The sequence below is a fragment of the Pan paniscus genome, chromosome 10 (genome assembly GCF_029289425.2).
Source record: "Pan paniscus chromosome 10, NHGRI_mPanPan1-v2.0_pri, whole genome shotgun sequence".
Taxonomy (NCBI): Eukaryota; Metazoa; Chordata; class Mammalia; order Primates; family Hominidae; genus Pan; species Pan paniscus.
The window spans coordinates 139080489-139104132 of record NC_073259.2 but is presented as its reverse complement, the minus strand read 5'-3'; the positions used below and the strand labels follow the sequence as shown (position 1 = coordinate 139104132).

At 53.9% G+C, this 23644-nt stretch overlaps 2 protein-coding genes across 5 annotated transcripts in view; both read right to left on the bottom strand.

Moving 5' to 3' along the window:
• ADGRD1 (adhesion G protein-coupled receptor D1) overlaps positions 1-23644 on the bottom strand; it is a 188268-nt gene that overhangs the window by 108723 nt on the left and 55901 nt on the right. For all 4 annotated transcript variants that reach the window (XM_055096392.2, XM_063593230.1, XM_003817845.6 and 1 more), the window contains one exon: positions 19134-19275. In XM_055096392.2, coding sequence (XP_054952367.1) covers positions 19134-19275 — 142 coding nt within the window. The remainder of the gene's footprint in view (positions 1-19133; positions 19276-23644) is intronic.
• Positions 808-17255, bottom strand: LOC129393561 (histidine-rich glycoprotein-like). Its single transcript, XM_055096393.2, has 3 exons — positions 13281-17255; positions 2245-12898; positions 808-1884 (listed from the first exon to the last, which is right to left on the bottom strand). The coding sequence occupies exon 1, from the start codon at positions 16047-16049 to the stop codon at positions 15027-15029; it is 1023 nt and encodes a 340-aa protein (XP_054952368.1). The 5' UTR covers positions 16050-17255; the 3' UTR covers positions 808-1884; positions 2245-12898; positions 13281-15026.

Here is a 23644-nt window from a genome sequence, read left to right as displayed (position 1 = left end):
GGCACAAGAATCAAAGACACAGAGATCCGTGGAGGTGGCCCTGGGGGTCCAGTACAATGGGATGGTGGAGAGGGGTCCCAGAACTCCTGCAGCCTCAAGGGGAGGGGCAGGTGGGTGACCTGGTTTAAGACCAGGCCTGAAGGAAGGGTGGGGGGGCCGTGTTTGCTAATCCTGGAACCTTGGGAAAACCACCGACAAACGCGAATCTGAGAAGCTGTGAGCAATGGGTGACTCGTCGACAGAACCGCATGGGTGAGGAACTGCATTTATGTCTCAAGCTGTGTAAATGGTCATCCCAGCAACATGTCAGAACTCACCCCATTCCAGTCATGCCCCACAGTCTCCCCGAATCCTCCTGCACCTGGGCTCAGACCTGCAAGAGGCTAACCTAGGCCTAAAGGGATGAAGGCCACCGTCCAGTGTTTGAGCCGCACCGGGGCAGCACGCAGTACCCAAGACTGCCCCAGACGTGAGTGGGCTCTGCTGTCAGAGCCCCCCACAAATGACATGGCACAGGAAGGGAGGGTGGGAGGCAGGGAGCAGCTTCGACAGGACCCCCCAAGGCAGCAGAGCTTCCGGCAGTGGAGCTCAGAGTTGAGACCGCCCAGCCCCTGGCTCCCCGGGGCCCAGTGTGGTGAGCTGGGATGAGGTGTTGCCCTTCCTGCGTTCCGGGCTCCCATGTGGCCTGTTCAGAAACCCTGGTGAAAAGAGCGGCCCTCGGTGGGGGCCCTGGCTGTGGGCGAGTGCTCCTCTGGAAGGAGACTCCGACACACTGCACACTGTGACAGAGGCGGCCGTAACCAAGGCGACCCCAGAACAACAGGCTGCAGATGCGGCTCAGTGTCTCTCCTACACAATAGCTGACCTGTGCTCTGCACACCCCGGCGTATTCAAAGCGATGAGCCCTCAGCCGCGGGTTAAAGTACTGGTGTCTTCTGTTCTTTACAGTCTCAGTGTGCCACATTGAGGTGTCACTCGCCACACTCCATGGCATCCACGCTACAGATGCCAAAGGCCACGGGAAAGCGAGTTCACCATTCTGTTGAGGTGGGCAGGCTACTATTCCCCGGGACGTGGCTGACACCCCTCACCTGCCCAATGTGCAGCTGAAGAGACCCCTCGTCCGGCCTTGGCCTCAGGGGAGGGACGATGTCCAGCAAGCTTCTGTCTGACCCTGTGTCTGCCACATCAACTGGAGCAAAGACAACTGGATACAGAAAATCCCATTCACCAAGGTGGGTGCCCTCAGGAGGAAGGGCCTGCGCACGCTGCAACGTTGGGGATGCATTCTGAGATCTAGCTGCATTCTCGGAGATCCAGCCGCTGCCCCAAGAATTTCAGCGGCACGGTCTGGAAGGGCTCCCCACAGATTCTTAATTTACCCTCTGCGGCGGACAAAACACAATCCCCACCCTCCACCAGAGGGGTCCACAACCTAACCCCAGAGCCTGGGAATGTCACCTACGACGGGTCCACAACCTAACCCCAGAGCCTGGGAATGTCACCGTATGAGGGGTCCACAACCTAACCCCAGAGCCTGGGAATGTCACCTACGACGGGTCCACAACCTAACCCCAGAGCCTGGGAATGTCACCATACGACGGGTCCACAACCTAACCCCAGAGCCTGGGAACATCACCATTAAGAGGGGTCCACAACCTAACCCCAGAGCCTGGGAATGTCACCATATGAGGGGTCCACAACCTAACCCCAGAGCCTGGGAATGTCACCACACGAGGGGTCCACAACCTAACCCCAGAGCCTGGGAATGTCACCATACGAGGGGTCCACAACCGAACCCCAGAGCCTGGGAATGTCACCGTATGAGGGTTCCACAACCTAACCCCAGAGCCTGGGAATGTCACCGTATGAGGGGTCCACAACCTAACCCCAGAGCCTGGGAATGTCACCGTATGAGGGGTCCACAACCTAACCCCAGAGCCTGGGAATGTCACCTACGACGGGTCCACAACCTAACCCCAGAGCCTGGGAATGTCACCATACGACGGGTCCACAACCTAACCCCAGAGCCTGGGAACGTCACCATTAAGAGGGGTCCACAACCTAACCCCAGAGCCTGGGAATGTCACCACACGAGGGGTCCACAACCTAACCCCAGAGCCTGGGAATGTCACCATACGAGGGGTCCACAACCGAACCCCAGAGCCTGGGAATGTCACCGTATGAGGGTTCCACAACCTAACCCCAGAGCCTGGGAATGTCACCGTATGAGGGGTCCACAACCTAACCCCAGAGCCTGGGAATGTCACCACACAAGGGGTCCACAACCTAATCCCAGAGCCTGGGAATGTCACCGTACGAGAGTCCCACAACTTAACCCCAGAGCCTGGGAATGTCACCGTACGACGGTCCACAACCAAACCCCAGAGCCTGGGAATGTCACCGTACGAGGGGTCCACAACCTAACCCCAGAGCCTGGGAATGTCACGGTACGAGAGTCCCACAACTTAACCCCAGAGCCTGGGAATGTCACCGTACGACGGTCCACAACCTAACCCCAGAGCCTGGGAATGTCACCTACGACGGGTCCACAACCTAACCCCAGAGCCTGGGAATGTCACCGTACGAGGGGTCCACAACATAACCCCAGAGCCTGGGAATGTCACCGTACGAGGGGTCCACAACCTAATCCCAGAGCCTGGGAATGTCACCACACGAGGGGTCCACAACATAACCCCAGAGCCTGGGAATGTCACCGTACGACGGTCCACAACGTAACCCCAGAGCCTGGGAATGTCACCGTATGACGGTCCACAACCTAACCCCAGAGCCTGGGAATGTCACCACACGAGGGGTCCACAACCTAACCCCAGAGCCTGGGAATGTCACCGTACGAAGGGTCCACAACCTAACCCCAGAGCCTGGGAATGTCACCGTACGACGGGTCCACAACGTAACCCCAGAGCCTGGGAATGTCACCTACGACGGGTCCACAACCTAACCCCACAGCCTGGGAACGTCACCATTAAGAGGGGTCCACAACCTAACCCCAGAGCCTGGGAATGTCACCGTATGAGGGGTCCACAACCTAACCCCAGAGCCTGGGAATGTCACCGTACGAGGGGTCCACAACATAACCCCAGAGCCTGGGAATGTCACCATACGAGCGGTCCACAACCTAACCCCAGAGCCTGGGAATGTCACCGTACGACGGTCCACAACGTAACCCCAGAGCCTGGGAATGTCACCGTATGACGGTCCACAACCTAACCCCAGAGCCTGGGAATGTCACCACACGAGGGGTCCACAACCTAACCCCAGAGCCTGGGAATGTCACCAAACGAGGGGTCCACAACCTAACCCCAGAGCCTGGGACTGTCACCTACGACGGGTCCACAACCTAACCCCAGAGCCTGGGAATGTCACCGAACGAGGGGTCCACAACGTAACCCCAGAGCCTGGGAATGTCACCTACGACGGGTCCACAACCTAACCCCAGAGCCTGGTAATGTCACCACACGAGGGGTCCACAACCTAATCCCAGAGCCTGGGAATGTCACCACACGAGAGGTCCACAACCTAATCCCAGAGCCTGGGAATGTCACCGTACGAGAGTCCCACAACCTAATCCCCAGAGCCTGGGAATGTCACTTTACATGGCAAAAGGGACCTTTCTGATGTGGGTAAATTAAACGTCTGGAGGTGGGAGGTGATCCTGGATTAGCCACATGTATCCAGTGTGATCCCAAGGATCTTGACAGAGGGAGGCAGGAGCAGAGGAGGGGGAGGCACAGAGGCTGGGGTCAGGGGAACGGATTCGCACTGCAGGTTCAAGTGTTCATCCGCACTGACTATAATAGTCAATATAAAAATAAGCCTGGTAGATTGCAGCAGCAGGCAATGAGTTAACGCTGGAACTACATCGAGAGCTCTCAGAAGTCACTAACAAAACAAACACTCCACTGGAGAAATCATGAAAGAAGGTGGTTACAACATAAAGAAAAATGCAGATGGCCAGTTCACTTAGGAAGCCTCACCAATAACCAAAGCTACGCAGCTATGAATGACAACCAGGTGTGACTTCCTGCGCATCAGAGTCTGCAATGGCGTGGGAGAGGCGGCACTGCCGAGCCCCACCCATGGCTGGATAAATGGTTACGACCTTTCTGAAGGGCAGTTTCACGACGCGCATCAAATTTTTAAATGCGTCTCACCAAAAATAGCCGAGGCCGCCTGGAATAACAAGCTGCAGGGTTTACACGAGCCGGTCTCAGGCCTTGGCATAGGACGTGGCAGTTGCAATCGTACCGGCATGCAAATGGGATGACGGACAGAGCAGAGTCCAGAAACAGCCACGTCGCCCCTCCCGTGACTGACGGCAAAGGCGGCACCACAGCACTAGGGGAGAGGTTGGTCTTCCCACACGTGGAGCTGGGTAAATTACATATCCGTCTGGGGACAGTGGTCAGTCTCAACCTCTACTGCACTGCAGACACAGAAACAAGCAGAGAAGGACCACAGGCCCAAACACGAAAGTGAAAACAACAAATGTCCCAGGTAACACAGGAAACTACTTTCATGGCCTCGGGTTAGGCAGGATTCCTCCACCAGGACATAAAAGCACTGAATACAGAAGAGCTTGATAAACCGGACTGCACTGACGTTGAAAACTGCTGTCCATCAGCAGACACCATCGAAGTCAAAAGGGAAGACCCCGTGGAAGAGATATTTGCAATACGTATATCAAACAAATGACTCATACTCAAAATACACAAAAACTCCTTAAAAAATCAGTAAGAAAGAAAAGCAAACAGCACAACAGAAAAATGAGCAGAAGACTTGAGTAGATTTTTTTAAAAGGATATCGATATCCAACAAACATAAAAAGGTCACCAATGTCATTCAAGAAAAGCAAATAAAAAACAGAATGAGACAACATTAGCCACCAGAATGGCTGACCTGGAAAAGACGGGCCACACCCAATGCTGGACACTGGGCTTCTCACGCTCTGCCAAGGGGAGAGTGAACCAGTACCCACTCTGGAGAAGGCACCAGGCACCATCTGTTCATGCTGAACATGCCCCTCGACCCAGTGACGCCATCCTGAGCAGATCCCACAAAGAAGGGCACAGTCAGGTTCACCAGCAGAAATGCGCTCACTAGAACATCCGGCAGCTCTGTTCTGCTGGCGTCTGGAAAGGCATTCCGTGGTGCTGGCCGTGGGCTGCTTCCTGACCTGAGAGGTGATTTCTTGGGTATGTTCGCTTTGTAAAAACTGTCGTACCATACACACATATACGTGCTTTTCTGCAGGCATGTTATACTCCAATAACACGTTTGCTTTTAAAACATGGCTGGCAGGGGGATGCAGGGTGATGAGAAGTTTGGTCTGAGTAACCCTGAACCCCTAGCTCTAATTTTTTTCTCTGTGACTCTACAATTCTACCTGCTCCCCTCAGTAAATAAACACAGATCTGGCTTAAACATCCAAAATAAATTTTAAAATGAGAAAAAAAATGTGTAGACATTTAATGGAGCAATTCTACCTCTGAGAATTCATCCTACAGAGATAACCCAGCAAGAACACAGAAGATTCATTACAGCATTGTGAGAATGCAAACCCGAAGCCAGACGCACACCAGCAGGATGACAAACGTAGACTATTAAGCAGCCGTGAGAATGATGATACAGTCTGAGCTACTGGCACGGAAATATAGACATGGTAAATTTAAAAACTGAAGCTGCGAAACGGCACGGATAGCAGAACCCCATTTATATAAAATCGTGCGTGCACACACACCTAGAGAAGCTCCGAAAGAAGTCACCACAATGTTGACACTGGTCGTCTCTGGGGGATGGGATTTCAAACGATGTTTGGCTATGTGTGTGTGCATGTGTGTGCGTGTGTGTGTGTTAAACAGCCTGCAGAGTAGGAATATCCTGGATCTACAGTGCACCAAGGAATGACCATGGGAAGAAAATGAACCTTGCTTCATTCACAATCAACCGTTTTTCCCTCATTCACAGCAAATCCTAGAGAAATAACAGCTGTGTGCCACAATCCCTACGAGAAAGTACCTGCCTCCAAGAGAAGCCACCCGCCTGCTTTCATCTCCCTCAAATATGGTTCTGAATCTGAGAAGCACAGGAAAGTGACTGTGTTTAATAGTCCGCAACTGGAAACAGCCAAATTATGGTTACAAGGACGAGTCAGCGGTGGCCTATTCATATAATGGAATATGGAATAGTGATGAGTAGCATCCAGCCGTGAATGCTGCAATATCCCCTGGGAGACTCTCACCTGGGAGTCTCCCGGGTATATTGGCAATGCCTAGAGACGTATCTAGTTGTCATACCTGGGGAGGGGCTGCTGGCATCAAGTGGGTAGAGGCCAGGGATGCTGCTCCACACCCTCCCTGCAATGCCCAGGCCAGCCCCACAGCCACAGTGCCCCAACACCAATGCATCTCAACACAGCAGAACCAGTTCCCTTGGGAGATTAAGCCCCAGTAACACAAGTCAACTTCAAAAGGCCAAAGTCTGGATTCCACTCTATGCCTGGGAACATCCTCTGTTCCGGGGTGACACGGACGCTGGAGCTCCACACGGTCAGGAAGCGCTCCGGAGCTCGGCTGCACGCGGTCAGTAAGTGCTCTGGAGCTCACTCCCTTCCAATGCCCTGAGAGATCGGACAGACCATTGCTGACGTCAGTGGCAAAGGATCCCCCCCCACAGACATTAAAATGAACCCTTTGGGAGAATAAGGGATTCCATCCAGCTCAGAAGGGCAGGAGTAATGAGGCCACCCAGCCCTCTGGAGGGCACCGGGAAAGGCTGGAAGCAGGGTCTGTGCCCTGAGACACAGTCCACTGAGACACAGTCCATGGCCCAGCCATGCCCGCGGCTGCCCCGTTTGTCTGTAGAGTGCAGGCTCCCCAGCAGGGGAGAAGCACAGATGGCACCTCACTGACCATTCCCACTTGCCCTCTGCAGCCTGAGGGCCCAGACACACTGATGGCACTGGCGCAATTGACATGAACCGGGCACAGTGACACAGTCACGTGTCCCAGGGCCTCCGTGGGCTTCCGTGGTGCAGCCCTGGGGCATGCAGAGTGCCCAGCCTCACCCCCAGGCTTTACCAGGTGCCCCCTCAGAGCCTCCAGGATGGGCCTGCAACTCTGTCCCTCACACCCTGGGGAGCTTGCACCCCATTCTGTGCCAGCAAAAGAAGGTATCTCAGGCCAGGCACAGTGGCCCACGCCTGTAATCCCAGCACTTTGGGAGACGGAGGTGGATGGATCACTTCAGGCCAGGAGTTCGAGACCAGCCTGAACAACACGGTGAAACCCTGTCACTACTAAAATTACAAAAATTAGCAGGGAGCATGCCTGTAATCCCAGCTACTCAGGAGGCTGAGGCAGGAGAATTGCTTGAACCCAGGAGGTGGAAGTTGCAGTGAGCCGAGATCGTGCCATTGCACTCCAGCCTGGATGACAGAGCAAGACTCTGTATCAAAAAAAAAAGAAAAGAAAAGAAGGCATCTCAGCCTCAGGCCTCAAGACCTCAGCCCATGTTGGGAGAAAATTCCTGCAGCCTCCATGTCATGGTTCCCTGACAACGATGTGGGGGACAAATGTGTGACTCTCTTCTGAGTTCACCTCCTCCTCACGGCCTGTGACAGAGGGCCGCCAGGGGAAATCTTCCCATCAGACAAATCACTTTAACTTAGAAGAGCAGGCCCCCGCAACATCCTCAGAAATATAAAAGCAACCTTCAAAAGAAAAACCCCAAAACCCTAGAGAACGCTTGGCTAAGACAAGCCTTAATTACCATCCTCTTTCGGTATGATAAAAATTCCTCTCCACCTCTCTTCAAGACAGGATTCCTTATTCAAACACTTTCTTTTTTTAAAAATAACTGCAGTAACCAACCATTAAAACGGGGACTGCATTTTAATCCACCCTTTCTTTTTCTCTGGTTTTCAAACTGGCACCTTTCATACTTCACAGAAGACACAAACATGGCCTTCTACAAAACTTCCAACCACGGCATCAAGCCCCACAGGGCCTGTAATTCACTGGAGCCGGGAGGTGAGAAGTGCCTGCAGAGACGGTTCCCCCAGGCCACCATGCCATCCCTGCCCTCGGGCCACGGCCAGCAGGCCTCAGGACCAGTGAGAAAATGGCCCGGAGAGCCCTGCCTGAGCTTCTCACACAGACACGCCTGCTGCATTGCTCACTTCCCATTGCTCCCTTCTCGTGTCTGGGAGGGCTGAATGGTGCCTCAAGGAAAAGGAGTACAGTCTTGCATCACTTAATGACAAGGACACATTGTGAAAATGCATCATTAGGCGATTTCATCGTGCTGTGAACATCACAGAGGGGACTTACACAAAGCTAGACGATGTAGTCCACCACACACCTGGCTGTATGGAGTAGCCTATTGCTCCTAGGCTACAAACTGTGCCCACTACTGTACTGAATGCTGCCAGCGGCTGTAACACAATGGGAAGGATCTGTGCATTGAAATACATCAAAACATAGACGAGGTACAGGGAAAATCTGGTCTTACAGTCTGATGGGACCACTGTGGTATACGCAATCTATCACTGACCGGAACATGACTGAAATGTTTCCAAGACACACAGGACGCTCGGTTGCGTCTGCTGCGGCACCAGCCACACTGGAAACCCTGGTGGCTTTAGGGACCACTAGAAGCCACGCTCGACCTCCCCTCTGCCAGGAAAGCCAGCACACTGAGGAGCTAGCCATCAGGCACCAGCACCAGGCTCCAGCCCTCCGTGTGGGCCTCTCTGACCCTGACGTCACAGAGAACCCCAGTGACCCGGCCAGCGGGGCTGCCTGCACCTGCTTCCTGCACGACTTCCCCCAGGCCACTCTGCCGGGGGCAGGAAAGCACTGTCCCTCAGGGGTGGCTAATTCTAGGCTTTGCCACTCCCAAAACCATTATTCGGATCATCCAGATGCTAACCCCAGATACATCATTCATCTCTCAGATCCGTTCTGTCTTCATCTGTGGTCGACAGCTCATCAGGTTGAATCCTCAGAAATGACTTAAATCCACACACCAGGGTCAGGAGCAGAAGGCGGCTAGCTGGGGACCATTCTGAGTTGTCTATTTGCAGAGACTGGTCATTTTCTCCCTGCTGTTTGTCACTTCACTGCCCCTCAACACTGCCCGAGGGTCAACATAAGGGGAAGAAGAAGGTCCATCTGCAGGTAAATAGAAACTTTCTGGGTTTCCAGAACAGAGGCTGGACCGCCCACTGCAGGAATATGCAGGTTCACAGGGTCATTTGCTGCAACAAGTTATTTATACAAAATATGGGTAACAACTTAAATGCCCATGAGTAGGAGACGAGCTGAATAAGCTGGCGATGGTTGAGTAAACCCACACAGTGGGGCTCTGCGCAGCTGAGAAGCTGGAAGGCCTCTGCAGATGGGTTTGGAGTGACTTCCAGGATCAACTGAGTACCAAAGAGTTTCTATGGTGTACCACCCTTCACAGGAGACAGAAGGGGCTATTTAAAAAGTACATGTATCTGTTCATTTGGCACAAAAGAGATACAAAAAACACACACACACGAATGGGACCAGCTTACCTGGGGAAGTGGGTGGGAACAGGGTGCAGGGAATGGAGGATGGAGACAGAGCGGGGGTGTGCCGTGGCTCGGAGGAAGCCTTCAGAACCACAGGATGGTTCACATACCCCTCAAATACATCAACACTGAAAATCAACCAACCTGTGGGGGACCCAGAAGAGAGTACCAATGACAGCAGATGAACTTGACTGTGTTCTAAGTGACGCTACAGGAAGGGAGGCAGAAGAAAGGAGGCAGCTATGGAACACAGAGAAATGGTATCTTAACTACATGGTGTAAGGCTAAAAGCAGAGAGGATGGGAACAAACACTGTCCCCTCATCAGGACATACGTTTCCCACAAGGGTGTGGGTTAGCAATTCTGAACCTGTGTGTGCAGCACATTTATACAAATAAAATTATTGAGAATAATGAGAGACAGGTTTCCTACTTTGGGAGAAAGAAGAACATACAAGGAAAGGCTAAATGAATCCCACAGTCTTAGACCAGAAACAGGTATCAGAATGCAATCCTAGTTTGCAACACAGACACACATACAGACACACAGAAAAATGCAGGAAGATGCAGGTGCATGCGTGTGCTTCTGAGAACACACACACACAGATTTCCCGGCTCTGTCCACCGAGAGAGGACTGAGAACAGTGACGCTCCAGCAGAAATGAGCACGCCTGTCCCTAATCCTGCTTTCTAAATGCCATTCTCCAACCAAAGGCACCAGGGCTCCTTAGGGAAAGAGCCGATTCCATGAGCCCAGCATATCTTTAATGCCTGAATGTAAGGAGGGACTCAGAAAATGAGGGAGGCATCAAAGGAGGCAGAAACCAACTGGACAGAGCTCCCGACAGTCACGGCTGCAACAACGGGAGCAACAGAATCCGTAATGATAGAGCCGGACAGCGCCCTGTGGGATGAAATAGTACCCCTGAGTCATAGCAACACCAGCAACTGAATAAATAAATCACGGTTTGTACTTATCATAGAATTCCAATTAATAAATGCAGAAGGAATGGTGGAAATAGAAAGTCATCATTAGGCAAACATTACAGTCAAAATTTTTGCAGGCAAGAGCAATCAAAATGTAGAAATTCATGAAGGAAGATGAGCTGAAGGAAGGTTGTGTAGTTTCACGGTATCTCCCAACCACCAAGATATTTATTCTAGGCAAAGGGGAAAACCATCCCTTTACAGTGGGTTCATCTGGCAGACACCACCTCACTCATGCCATCCACGTGAGCATTACCGGCAACAATGAACATTCACATCCCATATTTGCTATGCTGGAGCCGAATTGCTCCCCACTAAAGTCACCTGTTGAAGCCCTAACCCCCAGTACCTCAGAATGTGACAGTGTTTGGAGTCAGGGTCTTTGAAGGGGTGATTACGATAAAATGAGGTCATTAGAGTAGGCCCTGATCCAATGTGACCAGTGTCCTTATAAGAAGAGATCAGGGCCAAGCGTGGTGGCTCGTACCTGTAATCCCAGCACTTTGGGAGGCTGAGGCAGAATCGCCTGAGCCGAGGAGTTCAAGACCAGCCTAAGCAACATAGTGAGATCTCATCTCTACAAATAACTGAAAAATGAGCAGGGCATTGTGATGCATGTCTGAGGTCCCAGATTCTCAGGAGGCTGACACAGGAGGATGGTTTGAGCCCGGCAATCAGGGCTGCAGTGAGCCGTGACCGCACCTCTACACTCCAGCCTGGGCAAGAGAGAGAGAGACTCTGTCTCAAAAAAAGAAAAAATGGAAGATCAGGACACAGACACGCACAAGGGATGACCATGTGAGGACATAGGGAGAAGACACTGTCTGCAAGCCGAGGAGAGAGGCCTTGGGAGAAACCAAACCTACCGACACCTTGATCTTGGATTTCCAACCCCTAGAACGACGAGAAAATAAATGTCTCTTGCTTGGTAGCCCACAGGCCGACTCACACAGCCTGATGCTGCGATAAGAAAGGACCATTTCACTTCCCTGGCGTTCTTGTCAAAGACGCACAGCATCGGCCTAATCAGGAGGAAGCATCGGACAGTGCCCAGGGATGCTCCACAAAGCACCGGCCGGCCGCCGCGAAGTGTCAAAGTCATGGGAGACAAAGGGAAGCTAAGAACCCGTACAGACTGCAGTTGCCTAGGAGACGTGACAACTAAACGCTCTGTGCCAGCCGAGATGAGACCCCGGGACTGAAAAAAAGCTGCAAGTGAGGAAACTGACACCATTCAAAAAACGTCTGTCGTTAATATCAGTGTCAATTTACTGGTTTCAATCATTGTACTTAAAAATACCACCATCAGGGAAGACAGATGAATGATCTGTATGTCTGTAGACATACAGGGGCATTCTGTACTATTCTTGACATTTTTTTCTGTAACTTTAAAATCATTTCAGAATAAAAAGCTTAAAACATTGAGGTTGTAAACTGTTGACCTCCTGGCTGAATGCAACCCACACATAGGGTTTCTTTGACAACACTGGAAACAAATTTGAATTAGCTGCCAACAAGACACATCCAGGGATATAATTTAAAGCCCAAATTCTGGGCTGCTCTTCGAAAGTCACAAGCTGTGGTGACGGTGACACCCCAAGGAGGCCAAAACCCAGCCCGAAGGCACCCTGTGTCCAGGGCTGCTCCTCACACTGGCCATCCCGGGCCTGGCCCCTGAGAGCCACACCTAGAGGAGGGCCTAGTTTGAGGAGGTGCCCAGTCCTGAGGACACAGGTCCCCCGCACTGCACAAGGACAGAGCCTGAGGGCTTCTTCACCGTCCAGGGGCCTCGGATAAATGTCCAGGGTTCAGCCTTACCCAGGGCTTCATGTGAGGGCATCCACAGCTCGGGCAACTGCCTCGTTCAGACCTGGCCCATGTCCAGGTGGGCATGGCCAACATTTCAGAGCACTCAGCTTACAGACCTCCTTTTGCCAACAGTGCCTCCGTTTCCCTCCTCAGATCACCAGTGCCCCACTGCGTATGAGCCTGGGGAACCAAACCTCTTCCCTGACCTCAGCCCTGGGGTGCTATTAGGCATGCATGAGGGGCAGAGCCCTGCCCTGGCCGGAGCTTGGGGTCCTGGCCTGGAACATCTCCCCGGAGCACCCTCTGCCCTGGCTGGAGCTCAGGGTCCTGCCCCTGGAACATCTCCCTCGAGCACCCCCTGCCCTGGATGGAGCTCGGGGTCCTGCCCCTGGAATATCTCCCTCGAGCACCCCCTGCCCTGGATGGAGCTCGGCGTCCTGCCCCTGGAATATCTCCCTCGAGCACCCCCTGCCCTGGATGGAGCTCGGGGTCCTGCCCCTGGAATATCTCCCTCGAGCACCCCCTGCCCTGGATGGAGCTCGGGGTCCTGCCCCTGGAATATCTCCCTCGAGCACCCCCTGCCCTGGATGGAGCTCGGGGTCCTGCCCCTGGAATATCTCCCTCGAGCACCCCCTGCCCTGGATGGAGCTCGGGGTCCTGCCCCTGGAATATCTCCCTCGAGCACCCCCTGCCCTGGATGGAGCTCGGGGTCCTGCCCCTGGAATATCTCCCTCGAGCACCCCCTGCCCTGGATGGAGCTCGGGGTCCTGCCCCTGGAATATCTCCCTCGAGCACCCCCTGCCCTGGATGGAGCTCGGGGTCCTGCCCCTGGAATATCTCCCTCGAGCACCCCCTGCCCTGGATGGAGCTCGGGGTCCTGCCCCTGGAATATCTCCCTCGAGCACCCCCTGCCCTGGATGGAGCTCGGGGTCCTTCCCTGGAGCATCTCCCTGGAACACCCTCATTACACTCAGTCCCTTCCAGAATTTGTGGTAGCCTGAGCGATGGCCTGGCTTTGGGACTGACTGACATTCAGGTGGAGCTGAGGCCGTCTGATGAGAAAATTTTTGACAACAGCCATCAAACTGGCAGCACTGGGCTCTTTGCAATACATATTTCTGGTGCTTATTCTAATTCTGAAATTTCCCAAGACTCTGCTTCGCTCATTCCTTGCTCCCTTCTAAGGAAAAAGCTTTCATCTTCATTGACCTGGGAAACTGACATTTCAATGTTGAATTAAAACTTCAGATTTTGGTTGAACGCAGTGAGCAATTTTGACTGAAGAGAACACTGCAGATTCTGATCGATCGTCGTGTCGAAAACCCCTGGCGTCCCAGGGTGGTGTGTGGGTAGCATCCCTGTCCAGAGCCTCAGTGGAACTGCTGGAAAGGCCTCCTGCGTAGCCCTGGGTGAGGCACCCTGGAGACCCGCTCTGCCCAACAGCATAGCCTGAGCTGCAGAAGGTCTCAGCCCACTGGGTGCCCCTAGAGCCGGGTGGGACAGTGGCCAGAGGTCAGGGTGACCAAGGAGGAGCAGCAGGAGCCGGTCCACCAGAGGCCACTGCTGAGTCGGCCCAAGGTCAGGGTCTGAATCTGGATTATTTGATAGTTTGGGGAGCAAACAATGTTAAAAAGCAAAATCCTGCAGAGGCGTCTGTGCAGGGCTCTGAAGTGTGCACACCCGGGCACAGGCTGGGCCACCACGGCTGTTCTGAACCAGAGACCTATGAGTCTGTGCCCCGGCCTTGCTGAGACGCTGCCTGTCATGTCCCCAGGCCCCAACTGGGCTCCTGCCCCCACCTGCAGGACCTCACAGAACCAGAATAACCCGGAAGCCAAAAGCAAAGTCCCTCTCAAACACCTCAGTCTGTCCTGAAAGAAAATGACTGAGCGTACTGAGAAAGAGTGGTGGAAATGAAACGTCTGTGCTTTGAGAAAGAAGCTCCACGAGAATGTCAACACCTCTAATTAACAGAAATGATCCAGGGGTGCCACTAAACAGCGTTAAGCAAAATACATTTATTTGCCCTTTGTGTGTAAAAGGCAAAACCCTCCATATCAGGGAGGTGGGCTCTTTTCTATTTTATTTTGCACCGGTCATAACTGACTCAAGCTGGTTTCCTAAGGAAATAGAAGAGTGGGATTTTTTAACATACGGGTCCTCGTGGCCTGAAGTCAGTGAATGATGGGGCAGCACGAGGGAAGCGCTGAGTGAGGCGGCCGACCCGAGGTGGAGCTTCCCTCCTGTCTCACTGGTGGACCCTCTCGGTGGGAAACCGCGGGGATGAACCGATCTCTAAGACTAAGGTTCACCAGGCACCACAGGGGGTGTCCTCCACAGCAGGGCAAGGCGGGATTTAACCAAAACCCGAGCCGATGCCCCTCATCCCGGGGTGAAGGGTCAGACATGCAGACACCTGGGAGAATGCAGGCCTCAGCCCTGCAATCTAACCACGTGGCTGTGATTCGGTTTACTGCCACCCTGCCTTCCTGGGAGCTGGAGGAGTGGGAGAGGAGGGGGCTGCCTGGGCGGGAGAGCGGATAGGCGTGAGGCCCCTGGGTGAGGCACCCTGGAGACCTGCTCTGTGCAGGAGAGGGAGAAGCCACACCAGACAAAACAAATCACTTTCCACTTTCCAAATTCCAGAGCTCCTACCTGCCGGCCCTGCAAGGATGGGATGTGGGTGTGTGTGTCGGTGTGTGTGGTGTACTGAGGCTGGGTATGTGCACATATGTGCCTATATGGGTGCTGGATGCAGGTACGTGCACTGGGTGTGTACTGAGTGTGTGTATGTGCTGGGTGTGTGTGCACTGGTTGTGTGTGTCTGTGCTGGCTGTGTCTATATGAAGTGTGTGTGCCTGTGCTGGGTGTGTGTGCACTGGGTGTGTGTGGACTGGGTGTGTGCGCACTGGGTGTGTCTGTGTTGGGTGTGTGTGTACTGAGTGTGTGAGCACTGGGTATGTGTGCACTGGGTGTGTCTGTGCTGGGTATGTGTACTGGGTGTGTGAGCACTGGGTGTGTGTGCACTGGGTGTTTGTGTCTGTGTTGGGTGTATCTGTGTTGGGTGTGTCTGTGCTGGGTGTGTGTGCACTAGGTGTTTGTGTGCTGGGTGTGTCTGTGCTGGGAGTGTGTGGGCTGAGTGTGTGTGGACTGAGTGTGTGTGGAGTGAGTGTGTGTGCACTGGGTGTGTGTGTCTGTGCTGGGTGGGTGTAGATGGGGTGTGTGTGGACTGGGTGTGTGTGTGTCTGTGCTGGGTGTATGTGGACTGGGTGTGTGTGGACTGGGTATGGACTGGGTGTGTGTGGACTGAGTGTGTGGACTGAGTGTATGTGGACTGGGTGTGTGTGGACTGTGTGCACTGGGTGTGTGTGGACTGGGTGTGTGTGGACTGTGTGCACTGGGTGTGTGTGGACTGGGTGTGTGTGGACTGGGTGTGTGTGGACTGTGTGCACTGGGTGTGTGTGGACTGGGTGTGTATGGACTGTGTGCACTGGGTGTGTGTGGACTGGGTGTGTGTGGACTGAGTGTATGTGGACTGGGTGTGTGTGGACTGTGTGCATGTGCATGTGTGTGTATGCGTGTGCATGTGTGCTGTGTAACCTCACTGGCTGTGTGGCTCTCCTGCAGCCCTGGCACTCAAGCTGTGCTCTCATCTGCCTCCCCTCTCTGCCCATGCCCTCTCCTCTCCACTTGCCCCCGCCTCACCTTCTGGGATGATCCCTGACTCCTGCTCTTCAAAGTCCCTCAGGCCCTGTGGTCAGCTGTGCTTCACAGTGCCCACCTCACTCACAAGGACAACTTCAACCTCAGAGCACACAGAGGTTCCAGAGTCCTTCAGAACAAGCCTCCTGCCTTTACAGACTTTTTTTTTTTTTTTTGAGGCAGAGTCTCACTCTATCGCCCAGGCTGGAACGCACTGGCCCGATCTCTGCTCACTGCAACCTCTGCCTCCCAGGTTCAAGTGATTCTCCTGCCTCAGTCTCCCAAGTAGCTGGGATTACAGGCTCGGGCCACCATGCCCGGATGATTTTTGTATTTTTAGTAGAGACGGGAATTCACCATGTTGGTCACGCTGGTCTCAAACTCCTGACCTCAGGTGATCCACCCACCTTGGCCTCCCGAAGTGCTGGGATTACAGGCTGAGCCACTGCGCCCAGCTACAGACTCTTGACTACAGGCTTGACACGCCTCAGGGCAGCACTGCCCTACCCTCAAGCCCAGAAGCTCCAAGTGTCTCTGCTGCATGTCACAGTCACATTTCCAAACATCAGCTGAGCCCGTGGAGCGCACCCTCACTGACGTCACGGCAGAGGGGACAGCCTGTGCAGGGGACCAGGATTCTCTCCATACAAAGAGAAGACACAAATGTCAACTGCACAACTGCAAGACAGGGCACTGACTCCAGCACAGCACTCACTCAGCAAGCGTCTCCTGAGCCTCCACGCAGTGCCAAGGCCACTGCGGGCAGGGGGGGAAGGGCAGTGGGCTCCATGCTGGATCTGGCAGCCTCTGAGAAGCTGCAGGCCATTTAAGGGATTACTGATTAGCATAAATGATTATAGCATACAGAGCTGAAACTCCGTGCTAATACAGCGCAAAGACCGCGTGGAGGGAGGTTCCCTTCTGTGTAGGCCGCAGAGGGCTTGGAGGAGAGAAGGCTCCTCCTGAGATGGGTGAACTCAGACAGCAGATGTGTGAGAGAGGCCGACCAGGCACAGGGAACGACACCCGCAATGACAGCAGCTGTCTGCTGGGCTTGGAAGGAGAGCCAGAGGTGCAGATGGAAAGCCGGACGGGAAGGGGCTGCTAGAGATCTGCCGACAGGCCCAGAGTGTCAATTCTCCTGCAGGGAACCTTGAGTCCCGGAAGGTCTTTGAATAGGTAAGTAGCACCACCTGATCTGTGTGTTTGACAATAAATCTGTAAACTGTGGGGAGAATGGAGCAGACAGAACACGAGGAGGCTGCTGGTCCAGGTGAGAAGTCACTGGGAAGGAGAGGGACACCGGGAGGGGCAGAGGAAGCAAGGCAGGGGACACACTGAAAAGAGGCTCACGGCTGGTCACATGCAGAGAGGAAGAGCAAGGAGGCTGAGGTGACCAGTCTCATCTCCAATCCCCTCTCCATCTCCATTCCCATCTCCATCTCCAACTCCATCTCCATCTCCAACTCCAGTCCCCTCTCCATCTCCAACTCCAGTCCCCTCTCCATCTCCATCTCCATTCCCATCTCCATCTCCATCTCCAACTCCAGTCCCCTCTCCATCTCCATCTCCATTCCCATCTCCATCTCCATCTCCAGTCCCCTCTCCATCTCCATTTCCATCTCTATCTCCATCATCTCCAGTCCCCTCTCCATCTCCAACTCCAGTCCCCTCTCCATCTCCATCTCCATTCCCATCTCCATCTCCATCTCCAACTCCAGTCCCCCTCCATCTCCATTTCCATCTCTATCTCCATCATCTCCAGTCCCCTCTCCATCTCCATTTCCATCTCTATCTCCATCATCTCCAGTCCCCTCTCCATCTCCATCTCCATTCTCATCTCCATCTCCAACTCCATCTCCATCTCCAACTCCAGTCCCCTCTCCATCTCCATCTCCATTCCCATCTCCATCTCCATCTCCAACTCCAGTCCCCTCTCCATCTCCATTTCCATCTCTATCTCCATCATCTCCAGTCCCCTCTCCATCTCCATTCCCATCTCCATCTCAATCTCCAATTCCAGTCCCCTCTGCATCTCCATTCCCATCTCCATCTGCACCTCCATCTCCAGTCCCCTCTCCATCTCCATCTTCCACTCCAGTCCCATCTCCGTCTCCAGTACCATCTCTTGACTGCCCCAGCTCACCCCGCAGCACAAGTGTGTGGGTCCTTCCCAGGTGGGGCAGAAACACAGTCACCCTGGAAAGAACAGAAGCACCCACCCAGGTATGCGCACAGAGTCGGCCTTGGCCATAGAGCAGAGCGAAACAGAATGAAATAGAAAATCCTGCCAGGAAATGCCTTTAGTGTTAATTCTGACCAATAACACAGTGAGTTCTTGAATAAACACTTTGAAAAATCTCACTCTTTGAGTGTCACATCAAACACCATACCTCCTGACATGAACCTGGCGTGGGGAACAGCGCACGTGTTTTTTAAAGAACGGCAGCATTATACTCTGGTTTCTCCTCAGATTGTATATATCTTTTGCCTTTTACTAAAGAACGGCAGCGCATCGGTATCCCCAGTGTCTCTGTCAGTCCTAGTCACTGGCAAAAACAAACGACATGTGGAGAGGAGAGCGGTTACGAAGCATCAGGACCAACAGCTTATCACGCAATGCCTGAAGTGTAAAAATGGTTTTTCCTGAGCTCTGAAGCACGTTTCTCTCTAACAGAACACAGTGCTGCATCTTGCTGATGGCTAATAACACACATGGTAACTGTGATGGCCAAGGTACCCCCCTCCTCCAGTAAAGACACTTGTTATAAATGAGGAAGATCCGTGATCGCTCCACACACGTCTAGGAGAGCCACCTCGACGCCTCTTCCCCAACATCGACACCGCGCAGCCAGCCCAGGCACTATGCGAGGGGCCTCCCACTGCAGCTCAGAAACAAAGGCCCAGGAGAAGGAGCTCCAGGGAGAGGAAGATTCCAGTTCGGGCCGGCACCAAGGCTGTTGGAGATTCTTTATGCAAGCACACAGACAACCCAACATTCCTCAGTGTGAAACCAGATCAAAGGTGGCAACAAGGGTGAAGGCACCGCCACTCACCAATCTGTGCTTGAGGTGGACCGTAATGAGTGGAGAGCCCGACAGGTTCTGAGACAGGGTGGGTGGTGGGGACACCTCCAGGGAAATCAGGTGGCTGGTGGCGAACAGCAGGCAGTCCTGGTGATGCATGGCCTCCGTGATCCTTGGGAAGAGACGGAAATCATTACAAAATGGGAAACGCGGGGGAGCAGCACACAGCTAAAACCTAGGCTGGGAGCCAGCGTTCCACCCGAAACTATTGAGACGGAAATCTTCTTTGGATGAAGCTTTGATTTCTTTCATTCAGCTCCAGCTGCTCTCCTTCAAGATGTGAAGCTGGTACCTGCAGGCGAGTTCAACTATTCTGTGTTTTAACTCTGTCCCCTGAATTCTTATCTTCAATACCTGCTCTCGTTAAGGTCTGATGCCAGGACCAAGAGGTGAGACAGAGCCCTTGACCTCAAAGAGTTTATAAGAAAAGTAAGATGGTCCAGGAAGCATGGATGAGCAGAAATGCTCAAAATAACAGGGCATGAATCTCACCAGTTCCACTTAATCAGCTGTGTGACCTTGGGCAGGTAACTCACCCTGTCTGAATGTCAATTTCCCTGATTATAGGATGGTGCAGTGGCCATCTGCTGTTTTGCCCACCCAGTATTCATTCATCGTTTTCCTGATCAAAGCACCTGCATTCCCCTCTAGGTGGCCATCCCCTTCCCCGTTGACAGCCCACACAGCCTGGAGTTGACTCTATCTTGGCTCAGGAGGAAGCCCTGGTATCTGGGTCTGGATCAGTCAGTGCACTGCAGCCCTCAGGCCATGGGGACCATTTAGGAATGACACCCAATCCAGTCAAATCCGAGGAGATGCCACAAGGCGAGGTGGGGGGAGAATGTGGGCTCAAAGACCCTCATTCTCCCTGCCAGACTTCTCCTCATGCCCTGAGGCACAAGGCCCTGGGAGCTGCTTGCATTCATGAGGAGGGAGACTGACTGAGAAGGGAATTGCTGAGAGATGGAGCCCAGCGATATCAACGGGATGCTGGATCGAGCTGCTCCTGAAGCGAGCTCTCTGCGGAGCTCTCAGCTTACGTGATCCAATAAATTCCCCCTTGGCCTAAAACTGTTTAAGATGGGTTTTCCGCCCCTTGCAGCCCAATCTAAAGAAGCCTAACTGATGTCTACAGTGGCTGTCTCGTGGGGTTATGAGCTTGAAAAGATATTCAGGGCCAGGAGGAGTGTGAGGGAAGCCAGGTACCTGAAGGGCAAGATTGAAGAAGGTGCTCACACTGGGCACGACCCCAAGGATGACCAGCTCCTTTAATTTTGTGCCCTCAGCCCATTTGCCTGATTTGATCCCAGCCCTCCCTGGCACACAGCAGGTCACCAAGTATCTGTTCCATGAATTTGAATTTGGGGTGACTACACAAAGATGCCTGAGACGTGCTGTCACCGGGCCCCCCGCGGTCACCCAGCCGTCTGCTTCTGTGTGGGCCTCACCCGGTCCTGTGCGCCTCCCCCTTCCACCATCCAAAGCGCTGACTGACTGAGGAACCTGCAGGTCCCTGTTTCGACACCCACTGAACCACCTTTGGGACATCCCACAGGGCCCTGGGAGCTGGGGGCACCATATTTTTCCTCCCTCAACTTGTTTTTCCTTCTAACTAGATTCAAACACCATGTTCAGTGACCCTGCCTGGGATGGGCGGTGGGGCTCATGGAGCAGGAGCACGTCCCACCTCACCCCCGGCCTCTGCACTGTCTCCTTACACACATCCCTGAGAAAGAGCAGGCCTCCAAGAAGCACGCAGAATTATTCCTGGAATTGTAAATACAAAGTGTTTACAAAGATGGCGCCATAGAGAATGAACACCCTGTCTGTTCCCACAGAAGCGACTTCCTGCAGATCATCACCAGTTCACAGGGTCTGGAGCAAACCAGGGTCATCGATTCTCAGGCCTGTGAGTAACAACAGACGCGACTGCTCGACCCAGCAATTCCTCTATGTGACCATGTTATTGATCCGAGCCCAAAGTCCAGATGACACACATGGAGTAAAACGCAAACTTAAAAAAAAAAAAAAAATGAAAAGAAAGCATCACCCTAGGTCCACGTGTCTCAACCATTTTTTTCATTATAGCCCCTCTGAAGAGGCTTTTTAGACATTTTTTTCTAATAAACTTGCCCAGAAAGTTTTAGTCCCACAGAGATACAAGCTGTACGTACAGAACGTACATAAACATTCCACTCTGCAGAGCCGCAGACCCGGGTAGTATCTCAGATGTTTCCCCGGAAGAACAACATTCACCGTCTGAGAACATTCACCACTGGGCATGCGTGGGCTCAGTCCCCACCGCAGAAAGTGAGGGTGGGCTCGAGGCCGCAGAAAGTTGGGGGGGACCAAGGCAGAGCCCCGCGGCGCCCAGCCTGACTCACTCAGCAAAACCTTGTCCCCGCCCCGCACGTGACTCCAAGGCCCTAAGACGTGTTGTGTGTTCGCTTCAGCCAGGAGCCTGGTTCTCGCTCTCTGTGCCCAGTGCCCCGATGCTCGTGGCCTTTTCTGCAGAGCTCCATGAACTCAACACGTGTGCAATTCCACCAAACGCGTTGGAAAAACCACGTTTCTAGCAACACTTAGGGCTGTGCCATTAGCCAGAACAGAAAGTCGCAGCTGTGAGCTTCAGGCCCTAAACACGCAGCATGATTTGCCCCTTGACTTTCCCTCCGTGGACATTTCCTGATGGTGCAACCGGTGGTCATCATCTCCCTCCCAGAACAGAAATTCCCCTGGGGCCCGGATGCTTTCCCGTTTGGTTCACTGCTCTCCCCAGCTCCCGGAACCACGCCTGACACAGTGGGTGCTCAGCACACACGTGAGTGAGTGAGTGGATGAATCTACTCACAGGCAAGTGGCGATGACTTAGATCCATTTCTTAGGAAAAACATAAGGAAAACATTAAGTGAGAACCTTCTATGAACACAAATGATATGAGAGCAAATCTGGAGTGGTTTCCTGGATTCCGCTCGGGGAACACGTGGCCTCCACCAGGCCCAGTTTGGTAATCAGTGCGACGCCAGATGTCGGCCAAGTCAAGATGAGAATGGGGCCAGACGCCTCCTTAGGAGCATTTTCCTCCGGTAAAGGTGGGGACAGAGGCGAGGTGGGGAAGGGTAGGGCAGGGGTGAGGTGGGGCAGGGTGGGAAAGGGGTGAGGTGGGGCAGGGTGGGGCAGGGGTGAGGTGGGGCAGGGTGGGGAAGGGGTGAGGTGGGGCAGGGTGGGGCAGGGGTGAGGTGGGGCAGGGTGGGGAAGGGGTGAGGTGGGGCAGGGTGGGGCAGGGGTGAGGTGGGGCAGGGTGGGGCAGGGGTGAGGTGGGGCAGGGTGGGGAAGGGGTGAGGTGGGGCAGGGTGGGGCAGGGGTGAGGTGGGGCAGGGTGGGGCAGGGGTGAGGTGGGGCAGGGTGGGGCAGGGGTGAGGTGGGGCAGGGTGGGGCAGGGGTGAGGTGGGGCAGGGTGGGGAAGGGGTGAGGTGGGGCAGGGTGGGGAAGGGGTGAGGTGGGGCAGGGTGGGGAAGGGGTGAGGTGGGGCAGGGTGGGGAAGGGGTGAGGTGGGGAAGGGTGGGGCAGGGGTGAGGTGGGGCAGGGTGGGGCAGAGGCTGTGCTGGCTTTTCCTCTGCCCCTTATACCCTGTCTCCACCCACCCCGTCCTGTGCCCATCAGCCAGGCTCTGGGCTCTCTGCCTTCATGTGCTCAGCAAAAGGGAAGCCCCAGAAGGTCAGAGGGCGTCGGAGCAGATAGTGGGGCCAGGATTCTCTTCCCTCAGCCTACCAGGGCACAGTCGCTGCCCCAGGGGCCCCTCCATCTCTGCCCGGGCATGGTGCGCTCCCCTGCCTGGCTGGCCCTGGGGAAAGCAGCATGCCCCCATTCTTGTTCCTGGCCCGTGACTGTGCTGTCCCCCAGAGCTCTCCACTCCTGATTGCACCTTTGCAAATCCTCCTTCCTTCAATGTGCCCCAAGTTACTACCTGGCCCCACGGAGCCCCACCGATAGTCAGGCTCTGCGTCCTTCACCCCATGCAGCACATCTGAGCCAAAGCCACGCTGCTGCTCCGCCTTCCGTTACACAAAGAGGGGACTTAAAGTTACATGAGGCTTCAGAGGAGTGCTGATATCTACGAGGAGACACAGAGACTTCCCAGCATGTGCAGGAGACCGGCTCAGGAACTCAATCCAAAGAAGTCAGACCAAGTGGAGTAAGAAAAAGGGCTGTTATTAGGTTATTTGGAGAATTATCAAGTCCCCACAGTTACCATGCCGCATTGGGGAGTGAACAAACATCGCAAATGAAAATATTCCCTGGTAAAGGAACTCCTTGATAACTGGCTCCTGCTGACACATGCCTGTGTGCTCAAGGAATCCCCTCACCCATCCGTCACACGCTGCTTGTCACCCTCCCTCAGCGCGAGAATTCAACGCCACCCTGGGAACACAGTGTGAAGGAAACTCCAAATCTTGCCAACAAGGCGGCACATGGCGGCA